The sequence below is a fragment of the Plectropomus leopardus genome, chromosome 10, assembly GCF_008729295.1.
Source record: "Plectropomus leopardus isolate mb chromosome 10, YSFRI_Pleo_2.0, whole genome shotgun sequence".
Classification (NCBI taxonomy): Eukaryota; Metazoa; Chordata; class Actinopteri; order Perciformes; family Serranidae; genus Plectropomus; species Plectropomus leopardus.
The window spans coordinates 17,913,753-17,938,871 of NC_056472.1; the positions used below are offsets into that span (position 1 = coordinate 17,913,753).

Genomic DNA, 25,119 nt, shown 5'->3' on the forward strand with positions numbered 1-25,119 from the left:
TTCTGGAGTGGCCCATTTGTGTCTCTGCACCTGCAGGAGTCATTCTTGGTTTCTCACTGCCACCTTGTGGATTTCGGGTTTGTCGCCCTTTCAGTGTGTCATTATGTCGTAGGTTACATCTTCACCATTCAAAAAGCATCCTGTCTACAGAAAAAAAAAGTGTGGAAATAAGACGTGACAGGTGTATATTCTAGATGTAATAACAAAACGATAATCTGCAAACATTTTCTGTGATCGATTTCAGTTCATGATGTCGCGGTCAAACTCCTTCACATGATCGGATTGGGAGAAATAAATAAATAAAAGCAATTACAGGAGTATTTAGGCTCGTGATTGTGTATTTACGCGTGTCCTCTTGGTTTTTTCCACAAAGAACAAAACCAGCGACCCTCTCCCCCTCCCCTCCTCGATCCTCATCCCTCCTCACGTAATGTGTTGCTCATATCATCAAACTTCAAGTCCGCGTCCGTGACCAGGATTCAAACCAGAGCTGTATAGATCCGAAGACAATCAACACTAACCAAAAAAAAAAAAAAAAAGTCACACTTCAGGGGCGCCATTCAGTGTCAAACCTGCAGACTTGCCTGCAGACGGGTCCGCTCCACAAATATGCAGCACCGGTGGAGGTAGTACTTGCAGTGACTCAGTCAGTGCGCACTGACAATAAACAGACAAGGCTTGCTTTAAATGTCAGCAAATCAAACCCAACAAAAGCAAGGTCACCTTGGGATCTAGCAGAGAACTGAGGCACGGTTCTGTTTTTCTTCTTCTTCTCGGAGTAGTGTATCAAAGAGCGCAGCAGTCTCTCATTCAGGACTTAATTTGGTGATAAATTCACTTTTTTCAAATTTTGGACTGCACCTGTTTGCCTGGACCCACATCATCACGGTAAGTGGCTTTATTCATTTTCTGGCTCTAACAAGTGTTAACTAAACGAAGTGTTCCTTAATTGTCATTGGAGATGCTCTAACAGGTGTTTTATAAGGTTTACTCCCTGTAAAACATAAAAATGAAAGATTGCTTTAAGAGACAGAATGGAGCTGTAGCTTGATTTGCACAGAAAAATTCTGATTTAGTCTTTAATAACAGGTTGGTGTTTTGAAAAGAGGCATGCACGTCGTATTTTTATGTGTGACTTTAGTCTGCATCACCATCAACAATGCAAATCACCTTGAGCTGATGCAAGTTTGATCCAAATCCAGGCTCTTGATATAAGGCCGTGATTGTTATGAAATTCAGCAAGAAAAAATTAATTTTGCTTTTATTTGTATTATTTAGCACACAGCCTTACCTCCAGATATAGATTTGTGTTTTTCACTGCCCTTAGCTATATGACAATTAATGTAGTGGTCTGTATTATGAAGATGACAGACATAGAGCTATGCATCAAGATATGAAGCTGAAATAACTGTCACTTGGTAAAAAATGGTTTAAGTGTGTTTTTTTCTTCTGTCAGTGAACACTAATAGCTTAATTTGTCATGTTAGATTCATCATATTTTTGTATTTGAGTCATGTGCCAAATAATTGAACTTGTAAGACAGCCAGATGCCCTTATCGTCTACAGGTCTGTTTCATCAACTTGAGCCCAAAAATAACAAACAAGATGCGCATATTTAAAATACTGCATATTATCAGGTGTTTTTTTTCCCTCTTTTTTCCTGACAGTGAGCTTTACTTTTCTTGGATGTTAAACAGAGAGATTTGGGAGGCATTTAAAGAGAGGAAAAAAGTGACCAGGCTTTTTGAGGTGAGGACTTTGGCACAGGGTCTCGGGAGTGATGGCGGCGTCTGCACCCTCCTCCTCTGGCGGCGAACCGGATCCCAACTCGACAAATTTACGACCACCGGGCTCAAGTAGGTCCATCACAGATAAAATGCTATTTCACGTGTGCTATTTACTTTGTGGGCAATGCCATTAATCATTTTCATCGCGGGGGGAGAGGGGAGAGGGGAGGGGGGAAAGAATCCGCTGCCATTTGAGAAGGCTTCCTTCGCCACAAATCACCGCTGCATTTCATTCAGCATACCGACCTCCCGGCATGTGCGTGACAGACGAATGCTGCTGTCAAAACCTGATGTCCTCCACTAACATTACACTGAAGGCAATTAGCCTGCAAAACAAGCCCGAGGCTGTAGCCCCGGAACATCCTACCAAAAAGGCTAAAAAAAAAAAAAAAAAAGAATATTTATCAGCACAAAATAAAAAGAAATGATTTTTTTTTAAAAAAAGATTATTATTAGGGGCGGTAGTGCTTTTTTTTTTCCATTGGTTTGGCTAAATGTGCTCTGGCTGGATAAAGTGCCAACATGGAAAAATGAAAATTGCCCCTGAAGTGGCTGTTAATTCAGCCATATTAAATTGCCCCTAATGGCACACTTAAGCATTGTAGCCTTCGAGAAAGGGCACTGTAGAAACCATACAGCCACCACAGTCCTTTCATTGTCAGCTGCTAGAAAAAAAATAAGCTTAATCCTCCCTATGAATAGAGGTCTAAAATCTTGTTACAGGTGTATATGTGCCCCTATGTGCACTCCTATCTGCACAGTGCAAACATTAGCTTTTCATTTTCACCAATATTTGATTTTATTAATATTGCATTGTTAATTGACAAGTCTCTGCTGACATTATTGCATCATGTTAGGCCAGATATTGCCTGTAAGTGTAGCCTTCAAGCTGCACCCCTGTAAACAATGGTGGGTTTCTGTTAATATTAAGGAGGGTATGTGAAGTTGTTTCAAGCATCAAACAATTTCCTGCATTTTGGTGAGTTTAATGCTTCAATTGTTCCTTTTATGCATCATTTTTTGGTGTAAATTGCTTTAATTTTGTTAAAATAAACCACCACATTTCTTTCATATTCAGCTACTAGAATAAATAAGCTTGATCCTCCCAATGAATACATGTCTAAAATCATGTTACAGATGTGGTTGTAAATTAAGAGATATACAGATATGGTGGGTTGGGTTTTTTTTTAAACAATATTAAAAAGAAAATATGGTGCACTTATTTCTGCACAGTGCAAGCATAAGCTTTTTATTTCCACCAATGTTTGATTTTATCAGTATGCATTGTCAGTGGTGAGTGCCTGATGAAAAGCAGTGAGTGCATCATGTTAGGCCAGAAAAATGCCTGTAGCCACAGCCTTCAAGCTGGAAACAAGGGCGTAGCTTTCCTTAAACATCAGGGGGGACACATGAAAGGGGGTGCTCTGCCACAAAATTTTGAGCACCGGCCACCTAATTTTCTGCATTTTGGTGAGTTTTCATACATCAATTTGTGCATTTTCTGCACCAATTTTGGCATGAATCTCTTAAATTTTGTCCAAACAAACATCCCCAGCTAGTTTTTATTGGACATATGTCCTAAATATTGAGGGAGCATGTCTCCTGCATCCCTTTTGAAATCCACATCTATGTCTGCAGATATAGTCGTTTCTGAATGCTGCTTCTCTTGTTTCTTTTTCCCCATCTTTCTGTTGTCTCCTTTGTTGCCCATCTCATTTCCTCTGGCTTGGAGAAAATCATTGTGGGGACTGTGTTAAAGTGCATCCAATGAGCTGAGCAGGGCAATGATTTATCTAATGATCCAAAGCAAGGGGTTAAATTGGGATGTGGGAATGGGACTGCCCCCCCTCCCCTTCACCCCCCTCCTCCCGCCTCCTCCGCCTCCCACCCCTCCTCCCCTAAATTGCTGCTTTTGAGGATTTCGTCTATATGCCTCCCATCCAAGGTGCCCCATCCCCTCTCTGGCTGGGAGCCCTTGATAACGCAGTAATTCTCTATCTGTCACTGGCCAGCCGGCTCATGTCTACTGATGCTTGCATTTTAACCAGCATCCATTCACTCAATTAGATCTTTAGCCTGGCGTGGATCACAACGGCTAATTAATTTCAAGTCCTCGCCTATAGGTCATGAACGGTGACACAGAGTGGAAATAGGCTAATCCAGATCCAGGAGCCCGGGGAGCTCCGGTTTAATGTTTAAATAATCCCAAGACACCCATGCTTTATATTTCTGTTTCAGCACTCGACCTCATAGCTACGTTTCTCCATTTATTATTAGCACTAAAGATAAAAATGTGCACCTAATTTTTTTCCAGGCTTCTGCGAGGCCCTCTAATTTTTTCTAAAAATCATTTTTTAGGCTATGATGCTTGGTGTGGAGTTGCTCATGGATGTACTAGAAAATTGGGAATGAAGATATGTGGTAAGTTTGTTCTATTTTTTATTAAAATTATGCAAAAAAAAAAACATGATTTGTCAGGTAGAAATGAAATAAATTGTTTGTTTTTTATGTCTTAGGCTATGTGGCCTGCATCATTTTGCCTGCGGAAACGGATTCGAGCAGGATTTTAAAATATCATTCAGACAATGATTGCATTAGCCGATATCGTTTAGCTTATTGAATTACCATCACACCTGATTGGTAATTAATCAAAATGAATAAAAATGCGAGAACTGCCAAAATCATCAATTTATCCCTGAGTTGAAGATTATGAGATTGAAGAGGGAATAATACAGGATGGATTTTCCTTTCTTTTTTTTCAGTCTCACCACACTAAACAAGGGCGGACTGACATCTACCATAATGGTGAATGTCATGCACCAGTACGCACTATTTTCTGGTATTTTTGACCGACACGTTCCGCTGGTTTCATTAAGGCCATTTAATTACCCGGGGCCATAAAGCTACAAAATACAAACGAGAGGACAAAAACGAAAGGTGCAGTCTTTTTGGTCTAATTGCAGGAGGAAGAGAGGTTTAATGTCTTTAAAGTAGCGTGTTGCACAATTCCCTTGACTAGTAGACTATATTCTCCTCTGCAGGCTTTCTTGTAAATTCACATCTGTTGTCAAATGCGCCTTTGGCCCGTGTTGTTCTGTTTGCTCCTCACATGTCGCAGGAGCTTTCGTATGAATTTACAGCCGCTATATGATTTGTTTTTGCTTGGCTGGAGTTTGATGCTGATGTCACCGGGCTCAACCTCCCACAGAGCCTGGTGCCCATAAATAGGCCACCCAGAGCATGGGACCTTTTTCTCATGAAAAGAGAGAGAGAGAGAGCAGTGATCCCCGGAGAAAGACAGATTAGATAAAAAGTCAGAAATGGGAGAAGAGAATTATTAGTGAGGCCAAATAAACTGCAGCTCTCAGCATGTATGAGTGTAATCACCCCGCGGGCTCCTCTGCTTCCTGTAATCGTTTAGGGTTTTTGCAGAAGAACAACAGTCTGGAAGAGAGGAGCAGGATTGTGAGTTCCCTGAAGGAGCGCGCAGCAAAGAACCTGCTGTCCTGCGATAACACCGGAGGAGAGGCGCATTTCAGACGCACCGAGACCGACTTCTCCAACCTGTTCGCCAGAGGTAGGCTGCTGGAGAAGCAGATTCACTGAATGTTTCTTTTGAAATTCAACACGATGCACTTAAATAGACTTTGAGAAATATTATGTGAAAATTGTATCTGAATTTTAATAACCAAATATGCAAGTAATGCTCGAAAATAAGTAAAAGTAAATAATATGTTAAATAATATTGTTAATGCCAAGAAAAAAAAAGTCTGTAAGGTCATAATGAAACTGCCTTTGTTGCATGGTGTACTTGGAAATCTGACAAGTTAATTTTACCAGTTGACTTGAAAAAATATTAGTGAATACAACAATCGTAATTGATACATACTGTATCTTTTTAAAAAATGTCATATTTACTTATTTTTATGTTGTTGCAACTCAAAAATGACAAGTTTAATGAAATCAATCTTTCTACAGTTTAGCAACTTCAATATAGTTGAAACAACTTCACAAAATGAAGAAAATACAGCAAAAGTTTAAGTAAACCTAACAATTAGATAAAGTAAACATGCATAAAGAATAATAGCTGTATTTGCTTTTCTTTTTCAAGGCAATTGGTTTCCATGATTATTTTAAGTAAGATCAACTAGTCAGATTTTACAATGTTAATTCCTCACTGCTGTTTTTAATCTATCTGTTGGAAGATTGCAAAATAAATGAGTTCGAAGTATCAACTTGATGATAAAACCAGAGGTCACAGGAAAACAAGGGCCAAGGTTTACTTACAGTATTGGGCACCACATATGAAACAGAGTGTTTTGGGGGGTCCTGTGTGAAACTTTTAAGCACCAAACACTTAATTTCTTGAACTCTGATAAATTTCTATGTACCAGTGAGTGCATTTTATGCACCAATATGTGAAGGAAATGTTTCTGATTTTGTCATAGTTCAAATCTTCTACTTTCATAATTTTACTGGGGGGAACAAATGCACATGCATAAATATTTAGGGGGACGTGTCCCCTCCGTGCCCCCTGAAATCTACACCTATGCAGGAAGCTCAACTCTAAGTGGTGAAAATCACCTGTAAAAATTCTCAACATGACCATAATCTTTACATTTAAATTAACTGAAGAGGTCACAGGAAACCAAGACCAGGAAACCAAGGGTGTAGGTTTTGTTTCAACATTTGGGTGGGCCACATATGACAGGAGTTTTGGGGTCCCTCTGCCAGACATTTTGAGCATCAAACGCTTAATTTTCTACATTCTAGTGAATTTTCATGCACCAATTTGTGCATTTCCAGGATCATTTTATGCTGTAAAAGTCTTACATGTTGTCAAAATAAAAATCCAAATGTGGGCAAACGCATTTGCTCTAAATAGGGGGGAGTGTCCCCTTTAAAATCCCCCCCTGAAATTCACACCTATGCGGGAAACTCAACAGTAAATGGTCAAAAATATCTCAACATGACAGCAATCTTCAACCTTTTTTGGGCCAAGGACCCCTTAAGGAGAGTCAGAGCAGGGGCTCCTTACTCCATATATTGTGTAAAACTTGTTCACCCTGCTGTTATGGATATGTGCTGCTGTGATTTAGCATTAGCTCACATGATTGCACAAGGATTCATGGGGAAAAGTTAGCTTATCATTTAAGCTGTGTACTGTAAATTAAGTGTTTTTTGTTGTTTTATGAACAGGCTAAATTATCTTTGCCAATAAGAGGGTCAAGGGTTTTAAACTCATGTTAATGTGTATTTTTCAACATATTTGAATTCAATAAATAAGTAACAGTAACACTGAGAACCCCCAAGGTGCCATGGACCCAGTGTTTTACACCCAGGGTTGAGGTGAACCAGAAGAGACACCAACAAACATCATTTTAATGGATGTATTTGGATATGGATTGTATTTTTTCTTTCATTTCATTTTATTTATTTAGCTCAAGGGCATATCACATGGTATGGAGCATAAACATTACATGCAAAAATAACAGCACAATGGCACACAGTGTGGCTTTAATACAACTAATGTTACTTAAACAATGGAAATACATTCTTCAAAAATGCACCTAGTTTACAGATACATTTTGGCTTGTCTGACTGTAATAACTAAGTTAAGTTAAACATAAATGGACAGTACAAACAATAACTTTCTCTATAGCTCATTCAGTTGACACTCTGACATTGTAGATCTCTTGCCCGCCAAAAATGGAGAGGAGCCGACCATGCAGTTCTTGCTTGAGGTTGTGGAAATCCTCACCAATTACGTTCGGAAGACCTTTGACAGATCCACCAAGGTCCTGGACTTCCACCACCCCCACCAGCTGCTGGAGGGCATGGAGGGCTTCAACCTGGAGCTTTCTGACCAGCCTGAGTCTCTGGAGCAGATCCTGGTGGACTGCAGGGACACCCTGAAGTACGGAGTGAGAACAGGTGAAAACGAAGAGGCCTGAAGCCACTCAGCGTGGCCTGCTGCAATCAATAACTCTCATTAACTTACATGCCAGCGTAATGATTACAGATAAGCCATTTTCTCTCACACATTCTGCAATGAAGAATTGTTTTCTGGGGATTATGTTGCTTTGTTGTCTCTTTATCAATCGCAGGTCATCCCAGGTTCTTTAACCAGCTGTCCACTGGATTAGACATTGTTGGGTTGGCAGGAGAGTGGCTTACCTCCACAGCCAACACTAACATGTGAGTACAGTCATTTATCAGTTAGATAATATTTGCATCCCATAAACACAGTCATGCAGGTAATGTTTGAAATAAAAGCATTAAGAATTACATCCTGTTTGGAAGTCATTGGGTTCATTTTCTCCTTCTTTCTTTAAAGCTGTTTTTGGAATTCATTGTTTCTAAATGGCCCGTGCAGACAAGAGGCTTTCAGTTGGAGGAATACTTGAAGTGACATACAGTAATTACTGTCGCCGGCTGAAGAGCACCCTGCATGCTCTAATAGATTGTCAATCAAGCAGGAAAATAAAAAGCACAAAAGAAGACATTTGTACTGCTACTCCCCCACAGTATTGTCAATGTTGGCCTGTGCTCGGGCTGTGGTCACATAATTCAGCCCTCCAGGCAAACTAAATTGCATATTGATTCGCATTCACAGTTTACATGGTGTCTTTGTTTCATTTAGTGCTAGTTCCTGTGACATAACAATGCCAGGAGGGGAAAAAAGCCTCTCCCCCTCAGACCATCTGTACACAATATGGACAGCCATCAGTGGGACGTAGCCACGAGTTTTGACTTTGAAATAAGAAACTTATGTTTAGTTTTTCATGAATCTGTGTCAGAGGGGTGTTTATTTATTCCAAGGAAAAAGGGAATGAAGCACACTGATCAGTTTACAGCTGTTAACAGATTAACGTTTCAACACCACTGGGTCTTCATACATTTTTTGTTAGTTTCTTTATAACGGCATTATTACCAAATAGAAGGTTTGACACAAGTAAAAGGGATTTCCTATTTATTTTTACCAATTAATGGCTTCAGTCCACTAGATACATTTGCAGCAATAGAAATTATTTAGGCAGAATGAACACACTGATAACTTTTAAAATATCCTATTATATGAAACAGATGTTGACAAAGCTTCCTTGTTTTTCCCTGGCTTTGGTTGCTCTCTTCCTTAGCCTCTTTTTCTTTTACTGTTTCTGCAGGTACTTTGCTTGTTCAGCCCTCTGCCATCTCCAGTGCTACTTTGGACAGTGATGACAATTTCACTTGTTAACTGCAAAATTACTCCTTTGTCTCAGATAGTTAGTGAAAAACAAGCAACACAGTCCCGCTTTTGTTTTGTTTGCTTTGGTTGAGGCACTTCCTTTTTTTCATAGTTTTATAGCCATTACATTGTGCAATCAACATTTAATCCAGAATTTCATTTTTTAAACAAAAAGGTTATCTCTGTGGGCTTTAAGTATCATGATAATATTGTAATGTGGGCGGTTTCTCACCTCCAGTATTCACTGTCCTCAAACATGTTTAAATAGCCTCGTTCCTTCCTGCTGGTTTAGCCACCTGTCTGTCTTCCACAGCCGACCTCAAAGAAGCACTGTACTCAGCTCACATGCTATTGTGTTATTGGCAACATTAGATGACTTGAACCAGAGGGTGGAGGTTGCTTACATACTTGTAATTTACCTTTATTAATTACCCCATCAACCCTAATTACCCCTGGCAGATATTGACTGACACTAATAGACTGACAATCACATCCAGGTCTTACATAATCAGAATGAGTGAGCGTCGTCTGCATGAATGAATGCAGTGAAATTAATGTGCGACATCTGCGGAGTGGCATCTGACTTGTTTATTTTTCCCTCTCTCCATATTGCTGTGTGTGTATGTTGGAGATGCTGAGGGGCACAATGCGACATTCTGCACTGTTCCACTGATTCATTTACTTTCTTTGCATGAAGAGACAGATACTTATGTAATTAGAAGAATATTGGTCAGGGGAAGATGGATGAGCCTGCGCTGTAATTCTAAATCGACTGTGCTCTTCTCTGAGGCAGAGGGGATTTTAATGTACTTTGATTAGACGGGGAAAAAATAATATACTTGAGAGGATAAAACAGGGAAAACATTCCTGTAATGACAAAATAAAAGGCACCTGACATAACTTTTTGTGATTGCATCAGCAGACCATTCTCATCATTTCTCAAATGTTTTTGAAAATGTTAATCACATTAAAGGTGCATTTTTTTCATGTTTTGGATATTCTCAACATCATATTTGTTGCTAATATTCTGCAAAAATATGCTCTTGATGCTGCACCAGGGAGCCCAAGACTGAGTGTGATTTCACTGCAGCAAAAAGCCATTTCTAAAACAACAAGATGGTGTTGCCGTTGAAGTGTGACTGTGTACACAACGCTGTATCTGTTCCATTTCTATTGAGGGAGCAGCATGCTCAGTAACCATGCTGTACAATTAGAGAATACAAATACATGTTGTTAAATATCAGTGTATTTCATATTGATCCCATCAGTCTCTCCTGCAACCTGGAGGTGAACTGGATATTTTAAATGAAACAGCAAAGAAAAAACTTAATTATTAATATACTATTGTTCAATTAACACACAACAAAATACAATGCAGTGTTGAGTTTATGTTCGATCAGACTTTCATCGCATATTAAAATAGTTTTTTCGGTTGATTCCAGGTTTACCTATGAGATCGCCCCTGTCTTTGTGCTCATGGAGCAGCTGACACTGAAAAAGATGAGAGAGATGATCGGCTGGCCTGATGGAGAAGGCGATGGCATATTTTCTCCAGGTGAGAGCCAAACCAATAGCTCAATAACTCTGAGCAATCATGCACACGTCAGACTTTTGTAATAATGTCATACTTTATCTGATACCACTTGATGTTGTTTTATTTATTTACACAGAAGCAGAAGCACCACAGAGTTTCAACAGTTAACATAAGCACATGGATTTGAGAAACATTAAAAATGATCTAGTAAACAATTGGCACACATGCAGCCTGGACTCAACACGTTCCTTTTAGTTTTAAACTCATTCAGGGTTACTATCCTTTGAAGCTTAACATCACTCTGTGTTTAAAAGTAGATGTCAACTCAGTTTGTTGACCATTTGCGGTAACAATTTTCCCTGAAAATGCATTTGGTGATGCAGTAAAAAACATAAGATTGGACATGTATTTAGGTGAAATTTGATGAATAAATTTAGCGCTGATTATCTGTGTGGTATTTAACACCTTTCCTGAGAAGCTAGCATGACACATGGTACCAATGGATTCCTTAGCCTGTCTTGTTTCATGTGACACCAGTATCATCACTCCAGCTTTAAAACTCATTCAGGTACAGCCTCTTAAAGACAGAAATCTCAGTCAGTGATTAACATGATTTAAAAAAAAAAACACACACAAAAAAACACATCATGTATGGACGGACCTTAATCGCATCACGATTAACACGTTAACACTGACCGCTGAAATAATGACGCATCATAATTTCTTTGTCAATTTCATTGAACTATCTAAATCTGAAAATTAACAAGTAATGTCGAATAAATGTAGCAGATTAAAACCTACATTTTTTTGCTGTAAACAACATTTAGTATCACAAAGCAATTGTTGTAATTACTATATTTACTTTCTACCACTGTGGGTTTCTACAGGAGGAGCAATCTCCAACATGTACAGTGTGATGATTGCCAGATACAAGTTCTTCCCTGAAGTCAAGACCAAAGGCATGGCAGCTGCACCCAGACTTGTCCTCTTCACCTCAGAGCATGTTAGTCGAACACAGTCTCTGCGTTACTGTAACTTCATCACAAAGTTTGACGATTAATATCTTAATTGCAAATCCAGCCTGAGTTGTGACTAATCAGAGGTCTGTTCCTGCAGAGCCACTATTCCATCAAGAAAGCCAGTGCGGCTCTGGGCTTCGGGACAGAGAACCTGATACTTTTGAATACAGATAAGAGGTTTGCTTTATACTGAACCCGCATACAGACAGTCTGGTAAAACCTCAAATATCTGGATGACTTACTACTGTATGCCTTCTTCTTCTTTTCCAGGGGGAGGGTCATTCCCGCTGATTTGGAAGCCAAAGTAATAGAGGCCAAGCAAAAGGTGAATGTCAGCAGCAGTGACTCAGACATCAGCCCCTCTGACTTATTTATTTTTTCTTCTATCAGTGACTCCGTACAATGAGAAACACTCCTCTGAGCCGTGGAGTTTACTTGTAGAAAAGGAAACACTTATGTGTGCCGGAACAGCGAGGTTATTTCAGTGAGGTTAATGCTTCTGTCTGCTTGCATGTGATGCTGCCCCGGTCTAAAGTACCTCTCCTGGAAGTAATCCTTCAAAGGCAAAGTGATGTGCGGACTAGAGGAAATGGGAAAGCAGTATGTGCAGATAGGCAGAGTGTATTATTTGAGATATGTGTTTTAGTCCATTTCTTTGATGTCAGCAATCACAGGAAGAGAATGAACATAACAACTTAAATTCAGCCCAGAATTGTAACCAACATATTGTTGTCCCTCTGGTGTTTTCGGTTTGCAGGGGTATGTTCCGATGTTTGTGAATGCCACCGCTGGTACCACTGTCTACGGAGCCTTTGATCCCATCAATGAAATCGCAGACATCTGTGAAAAGTACAACATGTGGCTTCATGTGGACGTAAGAGAGTATTGAAATGTTCAGGACAGGAAAAATATATCAGCTGTGGATATGGGCCAATCTTAGCATCCTCACTGTTATAACTGTTGTGTCCTGTGCAGGGTGCATGGGGAGGAGGTTTGCTGATGTCCAGAAAACACAGACACAAGCTCAATGGAGTGGAAAGGTAAAAGAACATAATACATAACAATAAAAATGTCGATTAATACAGTACGGAAAAAAAATTGGTTTCCCATGAAAGCATAGGTGGAGGGGGGGTCCTTTTTTTCCCCCAAAATTTGTGTTTTTTTTTTTTTAAATAGAACAATCAAAAAAGAGTAATAATTGGTCAGTCCAAAAGAGATTAAAAAAAAAAACATAAGTAGTAAATAAAATAGAAACAATACAAAACCAAGAAAAGACTCAGGCAAAACAAATACTACCAACCAAATCAGTACCCAGAACAAGACAAAACAAAAAAAAATATATAAAAAAAAAAACGGACAACTGTCGGACAACTGTCACATCACAATTTAATGTCCCTAAAATACATGGTTAATCATTCAGGAATACCTAGAACAACTCCCCTTCCCACCCCACCCAATACAGACATGAAAATAGGAGAAGACTTTAACAGACAAACTGTGGGAACATGACTCAGGGACAATTACAATCCCTGTGGTAAAGTAGGTTGTTGGAATCTGCCATAAAACAGGAGGAAAAGCATGGCTGAACCAAAGTACCAAAACATTTCCACCATAACATGATGTGGAAAAGGCATAAAACAAAGAGTTTGATGTTTCCTTGGTAGGATCCCTCAAATAATATGTGCCTTGCATCACAAAGAGCACTATTCTAAAAACAGCTCAGAAAAGTTGGTGGAAAAAACCTGTGAAACTTTCGTAACTAAGTTTGAAAAACACACGCATGTACCAGACAGACAAACAGTGGCTTACGAGTTACATTGTGAGAGATGTAGGATCCGATGTTTTGGTTAAGACTTATGCTTGAGAATTTAAATCAGGATATTTTGGTTCTGCAGCTCCATATTTGACAAATCTGTTAATTTTTTAAAAATAATTTCTCATGCTTCTTTTATATTCTATCCCCCTATTAGATAACTGACAGGAGAGAGATGACACGAAATAAGAAAAGAGAGACAAATGGAGAATTACATGCAACAAAAGTCCCTAGAGATGAAATCAAGGCCTTGTGGCTCATGTTCTGCCATAGACCGTATAAAAGAAGTAAATGTAGCCTCTAGGGGCCACGGTCGAATAGTCCTTTTTGCTTAGGAAGGTTCTTAACAGAGTGAAATGACCCGCAAGTATCTGAGCGGCTGCCATAATGAGAGATGATTGAATGCTCCTAACATTAAGGAAAGGAGCTTCAATGCTGCTGTTTATAACCTCCCTTAGTGTACTGGACCACCCTTTACCAAAGGAAAGGAGGTAATTCTGTCATACAGTACCTTTGGACGGCAACATTTAAAGTGACAGGCAACATCACACATTCTCTGGGGAATTAACTATTTTATTACGTTACAAATCCACAGTCTGTATTAGCTGAAACAGCTTTAAAACACAACCACATCAACAGGAAGCTTTTAACTGACCTGTGCGCTGGTTCCTACGCTGCTATATTCACAAGCTTATATTCACATCTTTGCCCTGAATGTAGCCTATATGTATTTCAAAAAACATAGTTGTTATTGCTTCTTATCTGCTAATTTCGTTATTATATTATATTTATTTAATGTGTATATATTAAAATTACTTACTGTTTTCTATAATAGAGCTTCTAGCCAAAATATTTCATGCATAAATGTGACATATATTTAACAATTATTTTTATATAATCATATTAGTATTCATAGTGATAAATATGAGGGGAAAAGGAGAGTGAGTGTGAGCAACCATCTCATGTGACAACTTTACATTGAACTTCTGTGACTGGGAACCTATATTAAATTTTCTATTAATTCTAACCTTGGAAATAATGTATTATGTTTCACTGGGTTGTCCTTGTTTAGCCTTTATAACATGCACGAGACAACAAAGTAAGAAGGCATAGGGCAAAGTAATTTAGATAATATCAAAATCATCAACAACAACAACAACAACAATATAATAATGCTCTTAATTTATAGCGTGCTTTTAAAGATCCATGTCACAATGGCCTTCATTTATGACAAGAAAACAGATAAATATTAACAATTAAGAAAAAAAAATGTTGCAGAAAAACCAATGCAGTGAGGATATGCTTCTAGTTGTCCATCATCGGAACAGTTTCATCACAGCAGACCCACGTCAGTAACATCCGCCATCACATCATTACAGGGCCGAGTGTGGCTGTCTTTTCCAAAGTCCTCATGAATTCTTCTTCACATCTTTCCTTCTTCACCTTGTGATGTTTTCTGTAGAGGTTAAGGAAAAGTGGTTAGAAAGAAGATTATTTGGACTTTTTGAGCGGAGCCATGGTCTGAAAAGTGAAGCTAATGCGAAGTGCCTTGAACTCAGCAGCGGGCAACTCTACTTTTTGCAAAAAGGACTGAGATTGTATAGCGAAAGATGAATACTTTTTCACCTATAGATCAAACAATGGCATTTGTGTCATTTGCATGTGAATTTAAAAAAAAATAACTAATGTGACGTAAGAAAGCAGCTGGCCCCATAGTATTTTCACATGATCTAACCTGGCGGCCATTCTAAAAGTTTGGACACCCCTCGTCTATATGGTTGCCACCCTAAACCCTTCTCCACAAGGGCACCTCAATCTCCCCCCTTTCATTGAAGTACAATATTAAATTGCTGGAGTGCCCCTGTAAAATCTGGGCCAAAAAAAATCTGGTGTGCAGTCTCAGATCTGTAGCCATCTTGTGCATGAACACATGTCTCAAACTACATCTTTCAGAAAACGCATGCACAATTATGTAATAAAATTGAAACAATCAACATGTTTTTAGATGACCACTTCGGTTCCTACACTTATAAATGTACACACACGGGCATGCACACTCAGACACACACACTCACAGAGCTGTGTACACTGTTTCAATATCTGTGCAGGGCCAACTCAGTGACCTGGAACCCTCATAAAATGATGGGCGTGCCGCTGCAGTGCTCAGCCGTTCTGGTCAGAGAAAGGGTGAGATGGTGTTTTCCACTGCTGCACAAGATACCACTCCTGCACCAGCAGGATAAGATAACTGTTTTCTGCCGCTGTTTGGTGTCCTCACTGTTTCTTTCATCACGACTGTGTCTGTTGCAGGGATTATTACAAGGCTGCAACTCCATGTGTGCTGGTTACCTCTTCCAGCCAGATAAGCAGTATGATGTTACATACGACACAGGGGACAAGGCCATTCAGTGTGGACGGCACGTCGATATCTTCAAGTTCTGGCTCATGTGGAAGGCAAAGGTGTGCGTTTAATCTTTTCCTCTAAAGCGGGGATACTCAACTTGATTTGCATGGGGGCCATTTTTGCAAAATGACAGGAGGCCAGGGGCCAGTTAAAGATGTTTCTAGGATGTTAACATTTTAGGAAATTTCTCAGATTTTAGGAGGTTTCTAGAACTTTAAGGTCTTTCTTAGACTTTAGGATGTTTCTGGGATTTTAGGAGGTTTAAGGGATTGTAGGACATTTCTACTATTTAGCTAGGATCTCAGGGGTGCAGGGGATCCTTGACTAGCACTTTTTTTGATAAATAATTCCCAGTGTGAATCACTTTATTTTTATTGTGAATTAGAAAATGGTTGTTATAACTGCTCTAAAGCCTTTACTAACCCTGCTGCCATATCTAGACTGTGACGGTAATGACACCTTCTTTTTTCACTCTAACTAAAGGGAACAGTGGGATTTGAACAGCATATTGACAAGTGCCTGGATCTGTCGGCGTACCTCTACAATAAAATAAAAAACAGAGAGGGTTTCGAGATGGTGTTTGATGAAGAGGTGAGATCATTATTTCTATAGACAGCAGCAAATGTTTTTTAAATGAATATCCAAAATATTATAATAGTAATCTTTGGATTGTCAAAATAATCTCCCGCAGCAACAAAGGAAACTGACTATACTTCTCTGTTTTTGTCATTATCTAGGCTTTTCTAATTTACAGAACACCTGTTTTCTTTTGTGATAAATGACTGCAACAATATATTTCATATCTTAACTTGGTTTCAGAATTGATTGGACAATTTTGCATTGCTGACAAGTTGACAAGAAAAGCTGAAATTACAGAAGGCTGTTTTTTTTATCAGCGCTCATTACGAATGTTGTTCCCATTTTCTCTTATCAGCCACAGCACACTAATGTGTGTTTCTGGTATATTCCACCGAGCCTGCGCGGCTTGCCTGATGGCGCTGAGAGGAGGGAGAGGCTGCACAAGGTAATGACTCATCAATCTGCTTTTGAAGCTACATATCCAGCTCACCTGCCCTGCACGACTGATTTATATAGCTTCTACTTACAACACTATTTCACAAAAAGTTAGGACACTATGTGAACTGTGCATAAAAACAGAATGCAATAATTTGCAACTCTTTTTTGACACACAGTGGAAGAAATAAATTATAAACACATCCATTTTTTTTCAAGAGACGTACTTCCAGCGCAGCTATTTGCATGAAATTTAGACCAAACATTGTTTGCAATGCCACCTTCAGTATGTAGGGGTTGGAGATGGGGGGTTGGATTTGCAAATTATTGCAGTCTATTTTATTGGAGTTTTACAAAGCATCACAACTTTTTTGGAATTGGGGTTGTAGAGAGTGATGTGCACAGACATTTTGGGGGGCAGGTGCTCAACTGAAATAAAAAGGGCAACCCTCACTATTAATAAAAAATAACAGTGCATACAATAGCATATCTTTTACTTACTAGCATGTTTATTTCAATTCTCAAATACTTGTAGTGGTTTAATTTCACAGCAGTGACTATCATTACTTGGCTGGCTGTCACCAACAAAGGCAAGCCAGTTATGTGGGTCAGGGGCTGGTGTGGCCTTGCAAAATAAGAACTCAGTTGCTGTTTTCGGGCATTACAATACACTTTATATTGAGAGTTGATGGGCCAAATTTAAAAAACAAACAAACAAACAAACAAAAAAACTAAGAAAAGACATAGAAAAACATTTCTTACAAAAAGGTCAATAATCTAGTCAAAGACCAAAAAGGAAAGTGCTTGAGGACCTTCTTTGGTCTGCCTCTGCATTTGCCTGGTTTTAGATTTAGGGATTCACACAGCAAAGTTATAGACAGATTATGGATTTATATGCTTGTGTTTTGCTGAGTTTAACACTAGGTTTTCCCACAACAGGTGGCCCCAAAGATTAAGGCAATGATGATGGAGTCTGGTACTACGATGGTGGGTTATCAGCCACAAGGAGACAAGGTCAACTTCTTCCGCATGGTCATCTCCAACCCCGCTGCTACCAGGTCAGACATCGACTTCCTGATTGAGGAGATTGAGCGACTGGGGAGCGACTTGTAAGAGCCACAACTAAACCTACTTTTTCCTCCAAACCATTTGTGACTCCAAAGAGCCTTGAGCTTGGCTTTGTGTCTCTTTTGTCTCGTAAAGACATTGAAATTTTTTGCTTACTGATCTTCTCTGGCAATGTACAAGAAATGATACGCCCTGTGTGTCTCCTCTCTGTCTTTTCTGTCTTTAGCAGCAATGACATGTAGTCAAAACATTTACACACAAGATTATCTGAGTAAAAAGGACATAAGTCAAAACTGTGAGAGAATCCCAAAAGCACACTGGTATTCTTGCTGAACCATAACTGAAAATTAACCTACCATATATATAATAACGTTGATTAAATTAGCCCAAACTCGTCAAATTCTGCCCTTTTGTCAGTGGTGTCAGTGTCAGACCCCTTCCAGTGGCTTTATGACCCGACTCTTTACTTCCTGTATGAATTGTAAGCTAAACCACTTTTGTTGCCTAAATGTAAGGAAATAGACCTAAAAACAAAGTGTTTTAAATATGTTGCGAGATTATTTTGAAAAAGGACTCTATGCATGTAACAAGCAGAAATTGTACATTTCTGTAAGTGTATTTTGAAAAGACACAATGCATATAATAAGTGTAAATATACACAACTTTGAACGTCCAAAACAGACACAGGAAGGTACCTAGCATGTCATATTTATACATGTAGATTCACTGACAAGTTGGGATGAGAACATGTTCGATTGGAGCACTGGTTCATGTAAATACGAATTAGCAAGAATATCTGAGCACATGAATGATTCTCTCCATAGCAGCTATAAAAAATACAATTTTACTGTTGTACTATATGAAGGTCAGTATCAAAAACAGAGTGAGATCAAAATATTTTTTCACAAGTAACAGAGCACAACATAGGGAACCTTATAGCATTGACATAAATAGTATTAATGTATATGATGTACTGACTGTTGGTGCTCCATGTCGTCTGTGTAATTATTAAGCCAGATGCACCGCCACATTGTACCCTAGCTGTTACTTCCCTTTGATATTACATAGGTGGAATTATATAACACAGTCGTTGTACTTGATCGCTGTGTTTTTAGAGATTTTTGTGTAGATTGTGTATAGTATTGTTACATTGCCTTTGTGCCAAATGTGTTCTAGTTTTACAGTGAAAAAAAATCCTATATGTAAATCGACCATACGGTATGTAATAGATGAATCACTTTATTTATATCCATAGATTTTAATTGTGAATATGCTGTTCTGTTCTTCCTTCCTGTTTGGAAACTGCTGTATAGTATCACAATGTTTTGAATAACACTGAATTCTTTTAGCGTATTCGTGAACCAAAGAAGGGTTGAGTTACATTTATGAACATGCCCTTTTTCTCCCTTATGGATGGATTCAGATGTTTATATAAGAGTACTTAACTTACCCTCCTTAACTTTAGTGCAATCTATGTTGTGTAACTGTGCAATGTCATTGTGATTCACTGACTGAATGTTGGCTCTATGTGGGAGGCATGATTGGCAGTGCGGCTGCTACTGCCGGTGCTTTGTTCATGATAAAAAGCACAATGCTAAACCATAATCATGGGGCAGCTTTTATTCTACAGACATACAACTGTCTGTATTATAATGTGTTAAGTAGAGTTAAACCATAATATGCAAAATATTGTTTGTCTTAACACTGTATCTCACTATAGGCACACTTTTATGTAAAGAAAAACAATGTGAGAAACTGGGATTATTTATCATGAAGACTTTTGCTTGAACAATGAAATGCACAGTGTTTGCTATTGTAATAAGATTTATTGAACAATTGTACATTCCTGAATTAGTGGGATAAAATGTCCCTTGTTAAATTCAATGTGGGCACTTTAACTTCATGCCATCATTTGCAGAGTATTATTGTTGTATCCACAGCACTAATAAAGACATGAGCTGTAGAACATCTGTGGGCACAACTTTTCTTTTTTTTTAGTGCAGTTTGTAAAAGGACAAATATGTATATGTATGGCAAACAACAGACATAACTTACCTTAAAGTGATGGCTCAGCCCAAAATAAAAAAAAGTTTGGGTTTTTTTGGCTTACCTGTAGTGCTATTAATCAGTGTAGATTGATTTGGTGTGAGTTGCTGCGTGTTGGACATATTGGCCGTGGAAATGTCTGCCCTATGCTTTATTTTAGGGGTGAATTGTCCCTTTAACTTATGTGTTTATTAGTTTATTTACACTGTTGTAGTTGTAAATAATAACAATAATAATAAGAGTTGCTGAATCAACCTTTTTTTCCTAATACTTTCTTGTACACAATATATGGAAAAGCACTGAACTCTTCTATATATTGAGTTTATTACTTATTTTATAGTTAATGACAAAGCCTCCCCTCTGCCACTAACTAGGCTTGCATCTTTGGTAAAGATTTTTTTTTTAAATGCAGAAATGACCACAAATCATAAAACCAAATATATAGAGTAGAGTTAGAGTTAAAAGACGCATCCAATCTAATCCAGTCAAAATATAAGCAAAACAAGTGAAGAAAAAGAAATCACATTGCGGTAGAAAGTAAATCAATGATGTCCTGGTATTGTCTATATAAAGTTCCATAGTTAAATGTGCATATTTGACATTTTTTGTGCTTCTTTTTTTTTGTGCATATTTCAGTCCACCTGGCTGTCACCAGCCGTTGGTCAGATTAATCACCCTGGAGGGACTTTTTATTGGCTGATCATCTCACAGCTGAGATTTCATGAGCACCCCCCTGCCAATTCCCTCACTCCTCACATTACTCACTATATTATTTATCATAAAACGCATTAGACTGTGATCTCTTAACATTTTTTTTTCTTCTGAGGCGCCTATTTCAAAGCTCTGCCTGGCTGCCTTTTATTTCGACACAGCCGTAGAGGGACTGGCTGTTTCACTGGCTCTCCTCCTCCCATCCTCCACTGGGGCAGACGCTGCCTCTTTGTTTCATGCTCCAGTGCAGCGATCATTACAGACCCGGTGTCACTGGCTGGCTGCTGTGTAAAGTTACAGGGAACAGAGGATTAAAGGGATAACTACTCATATAATGGGCTAATAGAAATAATAACCCCTGACTTCTTGCCACATCTAAAGGGAGAGTAATTCTTTTTTGTTTGTTCCTCTGCAACACCACTGAAGGTTACACGTGCCAGAGCGTAATGACGTGGCTAATTTGGAAGCAGGTGTTGGAGAATCTTGCATTGATTGAATGCAAATGAAACCAGGCTTTCAGCTCTAGTGCTCTTAGAAATAAAGATGCTAACTAGAACCAGATAGGGTTCTCTGGCTTGTCCCCCCAGGAGAACCCATTTTGGTTCCTTGTAGAATCTTTATAAAGGTCCCTCCTGGAATCCTTTCAGAGGGTTCTACCCACAGCTCAACATTAAGGGTTGTATTCAAAACCATCCCAAAGTTCCACCTAGAACTGCCTATGAGAGGTTCTTCAGACAACCCCTTTATGGTGTAATGGTTCCATTCAAACCCCTTATCAGAGGTTCCACAAAGTACCCTTTTGTGTGTAATGGCTCTACTCAGAACCCCATATGAGAGGTTCCACAGAGCACCCTTCTAGTACCCCTTTTCACCAACATGAAACTGGTTCTTTGCCAGTGTCCGCACCTAATTTTGGACCACTCAGAGCATTTTGACCAAAAATAAATTGGTTCAGTACTCGAAAAATTGATTCTCAGCTGAAACCAAAAAATACCAGGTTTTTCTTGACCTGAAGTGCAAACTGTGATCACACCGTTAGGTGTCATATTCTACAGATTGGAAAGAGAGAGAGGGAAACAATGGAGACATTGAATGAGAAATCATCAGACAAAATAAAGTGTTTTATTAATAGTTGGTCCATGCTTGCTTTTTGGATAAAAACAAACTATACCCACAAATTCACAAAGATTGTCAGTAGACCATGTGGTATTGTATGGCACAGAATGATGGTAAAGGCACAAACTATGGCAAAAGACAAGTAAAATGAATTGATTTAGGAGATTCCAGATACATCTGCATTTTGAAAAAACAATTTGAAACACAGGTAAACATTTTTATTTGAGGGTGACGATCTTTTAGCACTCCTGCTTTCAATAATCCTGGAACAACTATTTCTTCCAAACGGGGTGAAAATAGTTCTTAATGGAATCCTTAGGACTCATCTAAACCTTTAATGTACAAAAATAGATATGTCCATTTCAAAATCATGTAAAAGTAAAAGTAACACTTATACTTCCATGTGTCCTTTATGATGGCATAGATACAGCCAATAGATGGCACAAGAGGGCAGAGTCAAGAGGTTCTTTGGCTGAAAAGGGACTAACGTCTTTGTAAAAAGTGTTCTTTACAAGCCAATGGTTATGAAGAACTTAAACCATTTCAGGGAGAAACCTTTTGAAACCTTTTTTCATAAGAGTGTAAAGTTTGTCACAGTCTGGTAACTCTCGAGACATGAATGATGAATGGCCATCCAAAGTAACAAATATCAGTCTGTAGAATGTAAAATGTTTCAGAAAATTATTTAAATTTGATTGCAAATAAAGTAAAGAAAGAGGCAGTCTGTAGCTGAGATGACCTACAAATTTGATATATAGTGGTATTTTAAGGGTTTCATCACTTTAATCAACAATCAGTATCTCCATCAGTTCTAATTACAAGCGTGATTAAACTTTGATCAAGAAGAGATCAGGTCAATAAAATAATACAGAGCTGGAGCAGTTCTGTTTTTGCAGTAGCAGTAGCGTCTGTCTCTGGAGGGTGGGTGGGCCGGCTGTGAACACCAGACTGTGAAACACTTAATGTCTGTCTCTGCACAAGACTGTTCACCCTCCATTTCACACCTGGCACACACACGCACGCACCCACACACGCACACAAACACACACACTCAAAATGCTGCAAATGAAACAAAGACCATCAGATTCATCAGGCTCGCCGCATGGCCTTTTCTTCTCGTGTATTAATTGTATTTCCACTACAGACACATTTTTTTTAATATTCTGAGGTCAGAGCAAAGTTTACCCTCTATCACAAACAAACACACACACACACACACACACACACAATAGGTCCATCCTTCCTCAGCGATGTTACTCCTCTCTCTTATATATCCATGAATCTCGTCAGTGGTTTCCTGAAGTGCCAAATATATCTCCCGCCCCTGGGAATCACTGCCACATTAGCTTCCTGATAGATACTGACGTTCCCATTGTGTAAGGCAAGTCTAATGAAATGATGATGATGATATTGACTGTAGGCTGCTTGCCAGCCCTTCCCCCCTCCTCCGCTCCACACGCCATTAATACACACACATGCAGCTATGGCCACAATTTAGCCTGAAAATAATTTCTTTTTTTATACTTTTCCTACCTTACTTACATAAGTACACAGCTTAATGTGGTATTGTTGTCCTTATATTTCAAATAAAATGTCAGTGTGTGCCATAAGGGGTGTTCATGTGTCACCACAATCTGCTTATTTTGTTCTTAAATTCAAAGTGTGCTTGATTTAAAAAAAAAAAACAACCAAAAAAAAAAACCAAACAATCAATTGTAACACCTTAAGACCCGTGGCTTCTAAAGTAATTATAATGGGTTACACTTATCTAAATAGCCTCCTTTTATTGACTGCGTGTCCACGGCTTGATTTATCTTGGCAGAAAGTAAATTTTAAGCAGGAGATTAATAGTCCAGAGACTGTAACTCGCCTGTCTCCATGGCTGGGGAGTGTAAACCTAATGTGGTGCTTGTTAAAGTTGAAAGGCTGCTAGTAAATGTCTCTGTTGGGCAGTTTTTCCAAAGGAATAAGCATGAGCCCAGGAGCAATTACACTGCAGCTAACCAAGTCTCTGTGTGGTGATTGCTATCATGCATGCTAAATGAACAAAACAACCTCTGAGCACATGACAGTAATGTCTTTCAAGTGTGGCCATTTTTTTTCTTTCCTGAATGGGGACTACAGGGCAGCACAGCACAGGACAGGAAACATGTGTCTGATGTTGCTGAAATTATAATGATAAACAACAACAATAATGATGTGATAACTACTTGTACTGGTGTTTGGCTCTGCTGCTCCGTCATCTTAACGCTGGCTTTTCTAATTCACTTAGCATTTTATCTCTGCCTCCCAGCACAACAGGGTACATTATGTCTGTATTTATTAGACAACTTTCATCCTGCAAAACATGACCTCACACAGACATTAAGCAACTTACACTGACAATAACAGCTGATGATATTTGTCATGCTTACTGTGGAGAAATGCACTCTGTGAGCAAGCAAGGGGACCTATAGATATTTATCACATTATGGACATTTTAATTTCTGGTCTCCTCCTTGTTAATGTCTTCTTGCCACCCTCAGGCTTGTGGTATAAATGCCTGTAACAAAAGTACAGTGCTTTGCAGTTTTAGCTGTAAATTCAGAGGAGGACTGAAGAAATATAAATCTGAGGAACGCTATCCAGAGCAGTGATCGCAGAGTTTTAAAGCGTCAGCAAGCTTCTGCTGAAATACAGAGTTTATTTATCTGCTTCTTGAAGGAGCAAGTGTCACCAAGTGAAGTTTATTTCTCACTGGTAGTAGATAATAGATAGATCTGTTGAGGAGCAATGAATGATGTAAGTTTCAAATGTATGCAGTAGTGTTATTATGAGGATGATAAATAGATAAATGTACAGATTTTTTTTAAAAATCATACAATTAGTTATTTAGTCTACAAAACATCAGGAAATAGAAAGAAATGCCCTTGGAAACTTGAAAGAGCCCTAGATGATGTCTTAAAATTGTTTTCTTAATTAATTTTCTTAAGATATTCAATAAACTGTAATTGATGACAGAGGAAATAAGCAAATCCTCACATATGAGAAGCTGTAACCATCAAATGTTTAGCTTACTTTGGTTTTACTTGATTAATTAATGATAAAAAATACTTGAGAAATTAATTTTCTGTCGATCAACTAATCGGTTTATTGACTATTTGCCTAAACTCTATGGCCATATGTTGATATTATTTGTAATAAAGAATCATTACTGTTCAAGCAGGCTCGAAGTTTCTATATCTTCTATATACTGTAAATATACAGAATATTAGAAGAGATCGCATAATCTCAAATGATAGAAATAAATACTGACTCACTCGGCCTTAAAGGGACAGCTCACCCCCATATCAAAAATACATATTATTTCCCTTGCCCGTAAAGCTATTTATCAAAGAAA

The 25,119-nt window shown here is 38.6% G+C and overlaps 1 protein-coding gene across 2 annotated transcripts; it reads left to right on the top strand.

The window, feature by feature from the left end:
• The first annotated feature begins 300 nt into the window (after positions 1 to 300).
• Positions 301 to 18,435, top strand: LOC121948939 (glutamate decarboxylase 1). Of its 2 annotated transcripts, none has more exons than XM_042494490.1 (17): positions 301 to 888; positions 1,668 to 1,856; positions 4,146 to 4,208; positions 5,209 to 5,364; positions 7,479 to 7,721; positions 7,895 to 7,985; positions 10,458 to 10,570; positions 11,437 to 11,552; positions 11,666 to 11,745; positions 11,839 to 11,893; positions 12,326 to 12,442; positions 12,544 to 12,608; positions 15,490 to 15,568; positions 15,692 to 15,841; positions 16,269 to 16,376; positions 16,720 to 16,809; positions 17,739 to 18,435. In XM_042494490.1, exons 2-17 carry the CDS (start codon positions 1,781 to 1,783, stop codon positions 17,910 to 17,912), a joined length of 1,776 nt encoding a protein of 591 aa, XP_042350424.1. In that variant the 5' UTR covers positions 301 to 888; positions 1,668 to 1,780; the 3' UTR covers positions 17,913 to 18,435. The 2 variants fall into 2 exon arrangements, with proteins under 2 accessions (XP_042350424.1, XP_042350425.1); XM_042494491.1 differs by having other exon boundaries at positions 1,698 to 1,856.
• The last annotated feature ends 6,684 nt before the right edge of the window (positions 18,436 to 25,119 follow it).